At 41.7% G+C, this 13250-nt stretch overlaps 1 protein-coding gene across 1 annotated transcript in view; it reads left to right on the top strand.

Moving 5' to 3' along the window:
• Positions 1-13250, top strand: part of znf236 (zinc finger protein 236) — a 140328-nt gene that overhangs the window by 106183 nt on the left and 20895 nt on the right. The window contains 4 exon segments of the mRNA XM_033019066.1: positions 4910-5013; positions 7417-7782; positions 8336-8484; positions 11223-11463. Of these exon segments, the coding sequence (XP_032874957.1) occupies positions 4910-5013; positions 7417-7782; positions 8336-8484; positions 11223-11463 (860 nt within the window).

Below are 13250 nucleotides of genomic sequence, written 5' to 3'. Positions count from 1 at the left end.
CTTTCTCTCTCCTTCCGTCCCCCCCCCCCCTTCCCAGTTCTCCTACCAGTCCTACTGTCTCTGTCTACTTTCTATCTTTGTCCTGACCCCCTCCCCCGACATCAGTCTGAAGAAACGTCAGACCCAAAACGTCACCCATTCCTTCTCTCTATAGATGCTGCCTCATCCGCTGAGTTACTCCAGCATTTTGTGTCTTCCCAGTTTGATAGCCTAGTTTGGCTAGATGAAAGTTAGGAAGCGGTTGCCAAGTGAAGTTCCGATAGTCTACCAACAAACATTTGTTTTTACACCACCACCGATAGGACGCCCATAGTTACAGTGGGGCTGCCTCCCCTCTCACCGGCTGCTGCTTTGTTCTGTTGACCATCACTTTGTTCGCTCCGCCATCCACTGCCGCCACCTCTTCCTCCTCCCCTCGATGCTTTGTCCACTCTGCCGCTGCCGCCTCCTCCTTATTGCCGACATCTTCCAAGGTGGAGAAGGTCGGGGACTTCGGGGAAGACGGAGGAGGAGGCGGAAGTGGAGGGGACGGCAGTGGAGGGGGCGGGGGGGGGGGGGGGGGGGGAGAGGCCGACAAGACGCACCAACGAGCTCTTCACCAGTTGCTCACATTGTCCGGTTGACGCAGCTTTTGTTGTGGCTCACATTGTAGCCCCTGACAGGACACGCTTGGTCACCGTAGTTCCCCTCCCCTTTCACCAACTGCCGCTACTTCCTGTTGGCTGTTTCTTTGTCCACTCAGCCTCTTTTTTAAATCCCCTTTTACCTTTCAATCCCTATAACTCATTGTATTCTGTTTTTGTGTCCGGTTCAAAGTTGAGGGCAGGATTTAAAAAAATAATTTTACTGATGGCCAAAGTTAATGTTTTGGAAACACTGTATAAGTATTGAAATAGATTATACTGCTGTAAATCTATTTTATGCATCTGGTTTCAAGGGAAAATATTGAAAAGTCAAAAACGGGTGACAGAATGTTAAATAGAGCTGAGAACATGTTAATTACCCTGCTTAATTGATTGAAGCTATCTTGCTTAATTGGCTTGTAAAGTAAAATGTAGATTAAAATATGTATTCAGGAATTAAAGCTTGCACGGTTCATTAACTTTTATTGTTGCCTTGGATAATTCAATATCTAAGCATCACTTGTCCATATGTCATCATAATGAACAAGTTGATCTGTAATTATTATTCCAGTACCACATTATCTTTATTTTTCTGCCCCAATAAAGTTATTTTAACGATGAACATTTCTAATTTAAAGCAATTAAAATGAGCTGCAACATAGCAAGGAAATATAATCCTCTGCAAATAAAATGACTGATGTGATCCTCTATCTTACTTCAATCACTCCTATTTTGAAAGGGTACTACATTTGTGCTTGCTTTTTAAGCAGGGTATACGGAAACATTTTGACTGTTGAAAAATAACCAGACACCAGTACTTATCACCAATTACAAAGGCAACACACCCGTGACTGACGGTGCTAACGCCTCGCTAGCAGAGGAACTAAACCATTTCTTTGCTCGCTTTGAGGCAAAGAGGCCCCATGCAGTCACGCTGCTCCCACCGACCTCCAGCTCCAATTCGCTCACTCTCCAGGAACACCAAGTGAGGCGTGCGCTCAAGTCGGTGAACCCAAGGAAAGCCGCTGGACCTGATGGTGTACTCGGCAAAGTACTTAAAGCTTGTGCAGACCAGCTATCAGGGGGTCTTTACCAAGATCTTCAATCTTTCCCTAACACAAGCTACCATTCCACCTTGTCTGAAGTTGGCTACCATCATCCCTGTCCCTAAGAAGCCAGTCATAAACAATGACTACAGACCAATTGTATTAACATCAGTAGTCATGAAATGGTTTGAAAGACTAATTTCACAGCGCATCAAAGCCAGCCTCCCTCCAAATCTTGACCCTCATCAGTTTGCTTATAGAGCAAACAGATCGACGGAGGACGCCATCGCCACTGCACTGAGCCATCTGGAACACCTGGGGAACCATGTAAGGATTCTTTTTATTGACTATAGCTCAGCTTTTAATACGATCATCCCTGACATACTAGTCAACAAGCTGTCAGACTTAGACTTCCCCCCTCACACCTGCGCCTGGATAAAGGACTTTCTTACTAACCGCCCACAAACAGTCAAAATGGGCCCCCACTGCTCCTCCACCTTCACACTCAGCACTGGTTCTCCACAGGGCTGTGTGCTGAGACCTCTCCTCTACGCTCTGTACACTTATGACTGCACTCCCATCCACTCCACAAACTCCATTATTAAATTTGCGGATGAAACCGCGGTGGTCGGACTCATTACAGGAGGAGACGAGGCAGCGTACAGAGACGAGGTCCTGAAGCTGTCAGAGTGGTGTTCTGCGAACAACCTGGCACTCAACATCAGCAAAACAAAGGAAATGGTCATCGACTACAGAAGGCACAGAGCGGACCCTGGCCCGCTCTACATCAACGGGGACTGTGTCAAGAGGGTTTCCACCTTCAAATACCTGGGAACGCACATCGCGTAGGACCTCTCCTGGTCTGCCAATACTTCAGCGGCAGTAAAAAAGACCCAGCAGTGATTGCACTTCCTGAGAGTGCGAAGGAAGAACAGTCTAGAGGAGAAGCTGCTAGTGACCTTCTACCACTCCACCATCGAGAGTGTGCTGGCATATTGTATCACGGTGTGGTAGGCTGGTTGTTCAGCAGCAGACAGGAGAGCCCTGCAGAGAGTGATCAAAACTGCCCATAAAATCATCGGCTGCCCTCTGCCTTCCCTGGAAGACATCTCTAGCTCTCGGTGCCTCTGTAGAGCCAGGAAAATAATCAAAGACCCGGGCAGTTCTTGTTCAACCTCCTGCCCTCTGGAAAGCAGTACAGGTGCGTCAAAAACCGGACAAACAGACTCAAGAACAGTTTCTTTCCCTGGGCCATCAGAACTCTAAATTCCTCAAATAACCATACGACATGAAGAGATGCTGTCATCCATTCCACTATAAAACAGATCACTCAGCTAATATTTCTTCTTTTTTAATTATTTTAATACTTATTACGTTTTAAAGTGCAATATTCTCCCACTGCAATGTTCTACTTAGGTGTGCTAAATATAATTTATCTACTATTTCAAGCAGTTAAATAACATATTGGATGGAATTGGATGTATTTTTTATCTTGTTTTAACTTGTTTTGGTTATACTGATCAGGAGTAGCTCTCCTAATGTTGTTGTATTTCTAAGTACAATGACAATAAAGGCATTATTATTATTATTATTATTATTATTATAGTGCCCTCCATAATGTTTGGGACAAACATTTATTTGCCTCTGCACTCCACAATTTAAGATTTGTAATAGAAAAAAATTACATGTGGTTAAAGTGCACTTTGTCAGATTTTAATAAAGGCCATTTTTACACATTTTGGTTTCACCATGTAGAAATTACAGCTGTGTTTATACATAGTCCCTCATTTCAGGGCACCATAATGTTTGGGGCGCATGGCTCCACAGGTGTTTGTAATTGCTCAGATGTGTTTAAATGCCTCCTTAATGCAGGTATAAGAGAGCTCTCAGCACCTCGTCTTTCCTCCAGTCTTTCTATCACCTTTGGAAATGTTTATTGCTGTTCATCAACATGAGGACACAACACAAGTTGTGCCAATGAAAGTCAAAGAAGCCATTATGAGGCTGAAAAACAAGAACAAAACTGTTAGAGACATGGGGCAAACCTTGGGCTTACCAAAATCAATTGTTTGGAACATCATTAAGAAGAAAGAGAGCATTGGTGAGCTTACTAATCACAAAGGGACTGGCAGGCCAAGGAAGACCTCCACAGCTGATGACAGAAGAATTTTCTCTATAATAAAGAAAAATCCCCAAACACCTATCCTCCAGATCAGAAACACTCTTCATGAGTCGGGTGTGGATTTGTCAATTACCACTGTCCGCTGAAGACTTCATGAACAGAAATACAGAAACTACATTGCAAGATGCAAACCACAGGTTAGCTGCAAAAATGGGATAGCCAGGCTACAGTTTGCCAAGAAGTACTTAAAAGAGCAACCACAGTTTATTAAAATCTGGCCTTTATTAAAATCGGCCAATGTGTATTTTAACCACATGTGATTTTTTTTTCTATTACAAATCTCAAATTGTGGACTTTGGAGGCAAATAAATAAATGATGAGTCTTTGTCTCAAACATTATGGAGGACACTGTAATTGACTTGGGTCAAATTTACTTACTAGAATGTCTAATCACTACCTGTTGCACTGCTGACATTGCAAACTTCAACTTAGATCAAGAATGAGAGTTATTCCAATACATTGAAGGAATTATTCTGTGCATTCTCCTATCTTACTTGCTTGTCTCAATGCCATTTTGAAGAAAAAAAACACAATCTGGATTATCCAGGATCTGCTCTGCAGGGAAGCAACTTTTAAGTGTGGAACTATTCAACACGATGGCAGGACACCTGCCTTTTTATCCCTCGGCTTGCTCTCAAAGGGTTGTCCAGTTCCTTGCTACCCCTCCTTTACTCTTCTTTCCCCATGTCGCTAACTTGTTAAACAAAATTTGGTGCAGGTCTTTGAATAGAGACTTGCAGGATTCTCTGCCCCACAGCTATTATAAGGGCAACCTGTGACTAAGTATCAGAAGCTGTTTATTTTTATACTTCTATGGCTTTTCTATAATTTTCCAATTCTCTGAAAGGACAATTTTCTAAAGAAACGTTTTTCAAACTGCATTTCATCTGGTAAATATCTAGCCGACTCAAATGAAATTTAATGAATTCTGGTCATTTTAATAGAAAAAATACAATAATATTTCTGGTAATTTTTATAAAATTAGATTGTTTCCAAAAGTGAAAATTTGAAATCTATCAAAATGATAATACTAAAATATATTCTTTCAACCTATGTAGGCATATAAGGATCCACACTGGAGAAAAGCCTTTTAAGTGCGATGAATGTGGGAAGAGTTTTACAGTGAAGTCTACTCTGGACTGCCATTTAAAAACTCACACAGGTTAGTGCTGTTTTTTTCATTAAGCCATTCACAGAGATAGAAAGATGCTGTGGTTGATGGAAGCTCTACCAGACTTGGTCAGCTGACTGGAATACTTGCATTTTATCACTCATTCCTTACATTCTGGTTTTCCTACTTAAGGTGTTTTTGCAGTCGCTACACATGCAGATTGCATTGAGTTTGGTTTATTTAAAAAGACAAACCTGAGCAAGTGCAGTAAACATAGTTGCCCAGTATTGTTCCTCTCAACAATGTGGCTAAGACTCTGTCATTTACTTCATTGGTTTGACACTCCATTTTATACTCGAGCCACTCCGTCTTGCTTCTGAGAGATCTGTTGTAGCAAAATGCATACATATATTGTTACATATCTGTTTCAAAAAGGAATAAAGTCGTTGCTGTTGCATCAGAAACCAACAGATAGCTGAATCCACAGGAAAAATGGCATCTGATGGCATCCGTTGCTGTTTAGACACTTAATTCTAGAGATATTCTACATAAACTTAATATGCAAAATGCTATTTACAAATTGAACAAAAACAGGACATTAATGTTTGGAAAAAAGTAGAATTGGGCAATTTTACTGTGCATTAATAATTTCTTGTGAGTAAAGGGATATTTTTTTTAATCTTCAGTGCTTCCAGAGCTGAGCTTCCTATGCTGATCTCCTGACCTCCCATCCGAGTGTTCTCTATATTTCTCCGTCCCTATCCACCCTCCCCCGGTTTGGCTTTACATTTCTTTTCTCTTCATTCCTTATCTGACACCTTTTTGTCTCCTTTTCACCTCCAGACTTTCCCACTCACTCTGTCCATTTGCCATTCAGCACCCTCCCCCCCCCCTCCCCCTCTTCGCCCCTCGTCACCTGTATCCACCTATTACTTGCCGGGCTTTGCCTGTACAGTCATTGGATTGTACATTGATTGGATTGGACTGTACAGTCATTGGATTGTACAATTAAATTTAACTTTGGACAAAATAATGGAGATGATTTCTGGAATGACGGTAAACATTTGGCTTTACTAGAACTGGAAGAGTGCTTGGAAAAGATAAGTTTATGAACTTTAATCAAAACATCACAATAATTTGCTGCAATTTTTTTATTTTATTTATAGTAACAGAATACATGTTTCAATTCCATCAAAATTACATTTTGGCCTGCAATTTATTAGCTGAAATGTGGACAAATGATGGACAAAAGTTGTCTTATGCTGGGCTTGTTCTGTTTAAATGCCTTAAAATTAGAGCTGAGCCGGTTATGGCTAATGGCAGGATGTATTACTTCACACTAAGGATGTTTCAATGCTAAGTTTTTTGGAGCAAAGTTTAAGAGATTTGGAATTGCATAGCAGATTATCTGTGATCTGATTGAAAAAGTAATATCCTCGCTGATGCCTGGGAATCCTATGCCCATGACCGCTCAAAATGGAGGAATAATATTCGGTAGCCTCTTGCACTGGGAGAAAACTCCCCCCCCCCCCCCCGCCCAATCTAACAAAGTTGTCATTGACCTAGTTAGGCACTTTGGCATCCATAGCACCAGAGGGAAGCCAGTCATATTTAATCTCAAGGGGGCTGTGGAAGAAGATTTACGAACACCAGAGGAGATTGAGGGATGAATAAACGTTCATCGGGTCTGAATTTTGCAGGCAAACTACTGTCCATCCCTTAATGTTGTCTAAACTAAGCTGCTTGCGATACGGTTAAATGGCACGTTATTCATATTGGTTGATCTGACTGGGGGAAATGTTCATCTTTCCTACCCCGAAGTATATTCATGAAACACATGTTTTATAACAATCTACTAGTTTAAGATCCCGTTACAGATACAAGGTTTTATTTTAAATTTGCTGGAGCCGTTCCTGTGCTGAACTGTTCTATGTTCTACACGTGACTATTATAAATCAAACCATTTGCATTGCATTTATTTTTAAAGAAACTTGGTCTACTGCAAGATACTTAGTAATAATGCTGTGAAGTGTACATGTAGTCCTAGTTCTAAAATACTGTTAGATTAAAAACAGCCTCAGCAAAATATTCTCTGTTTGCCTTAGGATGTGAGCTTTGGACCATACAAGGCTCAGTGAGGTGAGAAAAATGCATAGGGCACAATAATTAGCTTTGACCATGCAAAGCATTCATTAAAAAGATTGGCATGGAGGACCGCAAAGTTGTAGAAATTAGCTAAGCAATTCTATCCATTTCTTAGATATTTTGAGAACATGTATAAATTTGAGAGTATTTCATGACAATGCTATGTTGTTACCTAATGGGAAAGTTACAATCCATCAGTTTATTTGTGGTGACATTCCAGTTCTAATATTTGTTGAGTTCCATGTTTGCATTTTTTTTCCCCTTCCATTTGCTCAATATATAAAATGTATTTTTGGATTTGAAATTCAGGTCAGAAGCACTTCAAATGCCACGTTTGCAGTTCTCCCTTTTCGACTAAAGGTAGTTTAAAAGTCCACATGCGTCTACATACCGGAGCAAAGCCTTTCAAATGTCCACATTGTGACGTACGCTTCCGGACTTCAGGGCACAGGAAGAGCCACATACAATCTCACTTTAAGCCCACGTCACTGCCGAAGAAAATTCGGAAGCCTGTAACTCGTCAAACAACAGAGAGTTTGCAGCCTGTTAACTTACTGACTAGTGCCGATGCAAATGTCTGCATCACTAATAATGGTGTCCTGGCTAATCAGTTTGATCAGAACCTTCTCCAGCAAGGATTAGTCGGACAAGCCACACTTCCAGCCTCAATGTCAGGTAAACACTAATTATTTTAATCTCGATGCAATTCATAATACCTTCGAATGTTCGTTGTAATCTATACTATTACTAAAACTCTCATCTTGTCCTCTTCCGGTTCGAGTTTTTTTTTTTAATTTGCGCAAAAATAGCACCCTATATCGCTAGGATTTTTTTTGCCATCTTACCGTTCTCCTCTGCTCCAAGCGCAACAAGTTTTGTTCCGATCAGTGGAATATTACAAAAGTTAAGAAGGTTTGAAAAAATCGTGAGAACAGCAGATCAGTCTCCTCGTCTGCCGGTCACCATGAAGGTAACGCCCCTTCCGGCACCCGCTGTCAATCACCAGGGCGAGGAGAATAAAATCCCGGAGGCGGGGCTGAGTCCGCAAGCCGTGCTGATTGAGTCCGCAAACCGTGTTGAGTGAGCCCTAGTTCTGGACTTCCCCAACATCGGGAATAATCTTCCTGCATCTAGACTGTCCAACCCCTTAAGAAGCATCTGATCATATTTAATGCACCCATTAAACCAAACCACTTAACTGATTTATGTTCTTGATTTTTTTTTACAGCAGGCGGTGATTTGACATTATCACTAACGGATGCCAGCTTTGCCATTCTTGAAGGAATACAGTTGCAGCTTGTTTCTACTAACTTGGTTGGACAGAATGTTCAGATCTCTGGCCTTGATCCCACCAATATAAATAACATCACACTACAGGTATGGAGTTTGCTATCAAAGTTATCACAATTAAGCTTATGAATCTAGGTTGTACATTAGATGCCTATGATATAAAGGTGCTCACCAAGCTTTAGCATATTTTCTTGCAAAGAGTCGTTGGAATCTTGCGTATCAACGATTTGAATGACAATGTACAAGGCGTTATTCGTCAATTGCAGATGATACTAAAGTAGGTGTTGTCATAGACAGTGAAGATGGTTATTCAAAATTATTGCAGGATCTTGATCAGTTGGGCAAGTAGGCCGAAGAATTGCTGATGGAGTTTATTGTCTTCAGTTGCCTGGACCCCCAGCAGTTGAATTCCCTCCATGAAACTCTCCATCACTTTAAAAAACCTCTTCAAATTTAATGCTTTTGGCTTTAATTTGTATCAATAACATTGCAAAGAAGAAGTGCCGTGCAGTTAAAGATTGATTTAACCTAGACTAGAGCAAAAGAGTCCCCCATGTCACAAGGGGAATCCAACCCATGACTTTGCACTGTGATTTTTGTTATTGCAGGAAATGTGATTCTGGCATGAAAATCATTCCAGTTACATCAGTAATAGTGCAAAGCCCGTTTTTCATCTTGCAACAAGTTTCAAAATCATAGCCGTTGATTAGTCATGGAGTAACCATTGTGTATTCATGTTGTTTCGCCTGAAACTGAACAATTTAAGACCAAATCGGATGCGCACTGCCTTTGTTGTCAGACTGCTATCTGTCTATAATAAGACACAATGTATGCCAGCAGTCCTGGTACATGTCCATCAGGGTTGGAGTAGCTAAGATATGAAATAAAGCCCCAGATGCACCCTGTGTGAAATTTCCCTTTTCCATATCAACAGCTTGTGCCTGAGTGACGTTTGTGCCGCATTGCTTATGATTTTCTGCCTTGCTTGCAGTGAACTGGGTTAAAACTGCCAGCTGGCAGATAATTAATTTTCATGAATATATTATCAATAGGGAGGCTTGCTTACTAACTACACCTATCATGAACTGTTAACACATCATTAGCAGTTGGGTGTATCTGTGAAATCAGTCTTTTTGAGTGAGTGAATAACGTATCACCAATGGAGTTATAGTAACTATTAATAGGGTAACAAGAGAAACTTGTTTTATCCAAAGATCCTTTAGCGAGCAAGATAGTCCATTCGACGAAAAACACGTAGTAGGGTCATGGAATCTTTGATGGGTAATCCTCGGCACCATTTCCGTAACCGGCTTCCGTCTCCGCACTCGTTCCTTTGCTTTGGCCATGGCGTCCACATCTAATGTGTCGTTATCAGATATTCAGCTTTAAAAAGATCAATAAATCACAATAAAAAGCGAAAAGATGCCTATTCCACAGCGTGTGGGGAGTCTGGCCTGGATCAGCACGGCTGGGACACCAGGGTGAAGTTGCGGGGAGGTTTACAATGTATTTTATTTATTGTTGTCTGAAATAACGTTTATCATTATATATAAAAATCTGGAGAAATATATATATGTGTGTTCAAAAGGGAACTGCAGATGCTGGAATATCGAAGGTACACAAAATTGCTCTGAAGAAGGGTTTCGGCCCGAAACGTCGCCTATTTCCTTCGCTCTATATATGTGTGTGTGTGTTCTTTCCTACACAATCTAAACAGTTGTTTGCTCGCTGAATAAAACAATCCTTAAGTTATACATCATTTTTTAATCTAGCTCAAAACAATTTTTATTTTGATAAATACTTCATTTATATAACCCCACAATTACAGACAGATTTCATTCCACTCTCTGGCTATTGGGAAGACCAGACCCATTTTATTGTTGAAAAACAATTCCATAGCCACAAAAAACCATTAAGGAACATTAAAGAACATTCCAAGAGTAGAGCAACTGGAATCTTCATATTGCTATTATTTTTCCAAATACCGCAGTTGTGAACAGCGTGATTAGATGAATTACAGAGTGCAAGGTGTAATACAAAAATCAACTCAAACACAGCACATGAGCCATTTAAAAAAACCCCATTAAAGAAGACAATTAACAGAATCATAATTTGTTAACATATTAATCTTTAACAAAATGTAACAGAATTATGAATTAACAGAATTATGAATTATGAATCTAACCCTATATCACACACACAAACTGTTCCCCCGCAACGCTGATTACACAGCAAGAGGGATATACAGAGTCGGGTCGGGTTTACTGAAATGGCCGAAGAAAAGGCTGACATTCCACTCCGTTGCGTACTACACGTCAGCCCATTGCATTTAGCAGGAGTGGACTATCTTGCTCTCTATAGGATATTTGGTTTTATCTATTAGAGGACGCACATTTTAAGGTATTGAATAAAAGAGTCAGAGGCAAGATAAGAAATACTGTGATGCAGTGAATCATCCCTATAAAAAGGAATTGGGTAAATACTTGAATAGGAGATATATGTTGATTAGAGAAGAAATAAAAGAGGGAGAGAGACAGAACTTGGTATCATGGGCATAATGGCCTACATACCAAGTTGAATAATTATTTGATAAACCTACTCCATGCACCTTTCATGCATTTAAATTGACTTCAATTTTTTAAGGTTCATATTGTTTAAAGGTTCCATTATTGATAAACCTACTGATAAATGGACTAAGTGCCTGTTAGTTGCTCCGTGTTGATGTAATTCTGCAAGCTGACTTTTAATTCGACCCATATCTGATATTATTTGACTGGACTTTTCTTCAACCTTCCCCTTTCCTGCTCCCATGTTCCTTTCTGCAGATCGATTCGAGCATTTTGCAGCAGACATTACAGCAGAGTAATGTGCTTACTCAGCAACTGCCTTCAGACCCGAACATACCACAGCAATCCGGGACTCTACAATCAACAGATAGCACACTTCCTGCCAATGTGGTCATCCAGCCACTCACCAGCTTGTCAATGCAACCTACAGTAACATCATCGGCTGCCATGGTGATAGGCAGTCTGACCGAGCAGGAGACTGTGCTTGCCAACAGTTCAGGTGAGAAATATTAATCTTTCAAGCATTTAATGTTTGTGTGACGTTTTTGAGACTCTTATTGTCACCTTTATCAATGGTAACCCTAATTTTACCTTGACCCAGTGGAGTCCCATGATTCATATGACTAAATCTTAAACAGTAGGTAGACAAACATGCTGGAGGAATTCAGCGGGTGAGGCAGCATCTATGGAGAGAAGAAATAGGCGACGTTTCGGGTCGAGACCCTCCTTCAGAATCAGAATCACACTTTATTCACCAAGTATGTTTTGCAACATACGAGGAATTTCATTGGCCAAGTCAGTCATACAAATATAAAGCAACAGATCACTCAAAAACACATTTTAACATGAACATCCACCACAGTGACTCCTACACATTCCTCACTGATGGAAGGCGAAATAAAGTTCAAGTCCTTTCTCTTAGTTCTTCCTCGGTCGTGGGCCTCGAGCCCCCGTTGACGGGATGATCTTGACTCCCGTAGCCGGCGGCATTTCGGGCCCTCCGCGTCGAGGCTATCCGCTCCCGCATCGGGGTGGGATGTCAGCTCCCCCGCGCCGGGCGATCGAATCTCCCATCAGGGCTGGTCGAACCTTCCACGACGTTGGAGCTCCCGACTCCGCCTCTCCCGAAGACTTCGAGCTCTTGATGGTAAAGTCTGCGCTGGTCGCGGTAGGAGCGATCCCAGGCAAGGGATCAGTTCCGATGTTATATCCGCGCCCTGCGGTGGGGCTCACGACAGTCCGAGGAGGCTTCCAGCTCCATCGATGGTAGGCCGCAGATCCTGGAGAATGTGATCCAAAAAATAATCACATCTCCCGCAAGGTAGGAACTTGAAAAAAAAGTTTCCCCCGATCCCCTCCACCCTCCCCCACATAAAACAAACCGAAGAACATTTAAACAAAGTTTTAACACACTAAAAAATAACAAAAATAATGTAGAAACGAACAGACTGCCAGCAGGGCGGCCATCTCCCCGGCGCCCCTGGTGGTCACAATCTTAAACAGATATATGACAAATAAAGGTGGAAATACTCGATAGGTCAAGCAGCAACTGGTTCAATGGTAGTTTATTGTCACAGGTACTGAGATACAGTGGTATTCCTTTTTTTGCATACAGTTCAGTAAAAGTATTGCTGTACATGATCTTACTTTACAAGTCTTTAATCAAGTTTGCTGATGACACTGGTGGTGGTGGGCCTGATCACCGAAAATAATGAGAAGGCCTACTGGGAAGAGGTGGCTGATCTGCCACTCTGGTGTCAGGACACCAGCCTCCTCTTGAATGTCAAAAAAACTAAGGACCTGATCGTGGACTTTAGGAAAGCACAACATCCGAGGACGTACACGCCACTGAAGATAAATGGGGATACTGTGGATAGGGTGAGCTGCTTTAAATACCTGGGAGTCCACATCACTGAGGATCTGACATGGACATCACACGCTGCCGCACTGCTGATTAAGGTAAGGCAGCGCCTTTACCACCTCAGGCAGCTTAGGAAATTCAGAGTCTCTCTGAGGATCCTCCAGTGCTTCTACTCAGTGGCTGTAGAAAGCATCTTGTCCAGAAACATCACAATTTGGTTTGGGAACTGCTCTGCCCGGGACAATAAACCTCTGCAGAGAGTAGTGCGTTTGGCCGAACGCACTATGGCAACTACACTCGCCCCTCTGCAAGAACTATACATCAGAAGGTGCAGATCCAGAGCCAACAACATTATGGGGAACCTCTTCCACCCCAGCAACGGACTGTTCCAGCTTCTACGGTCAGGCAAACGCCTCCGCTGTCAT

Source organism: Amblyraja radiata, chromosome 4 (genome assembly GCF_010909765.2).
Source record: "Amblyraja radiata isolate CabotCenter1 chromosome 4, sAmbRad1.1.pri, whole genome shotgun sequence".
Taxonomy (NCBI): Eukaryota; Metazoa; Chordata; class Chondrichthyes; order Rajiformes; family Rajidae; genus Amblyraja; species Amblyraja radiata.
The sequence above is the reverse complement of the archived record's forward strand: the minus strand, read 5'-3'. Positions and strand labels throughout refer to the sequence as shown.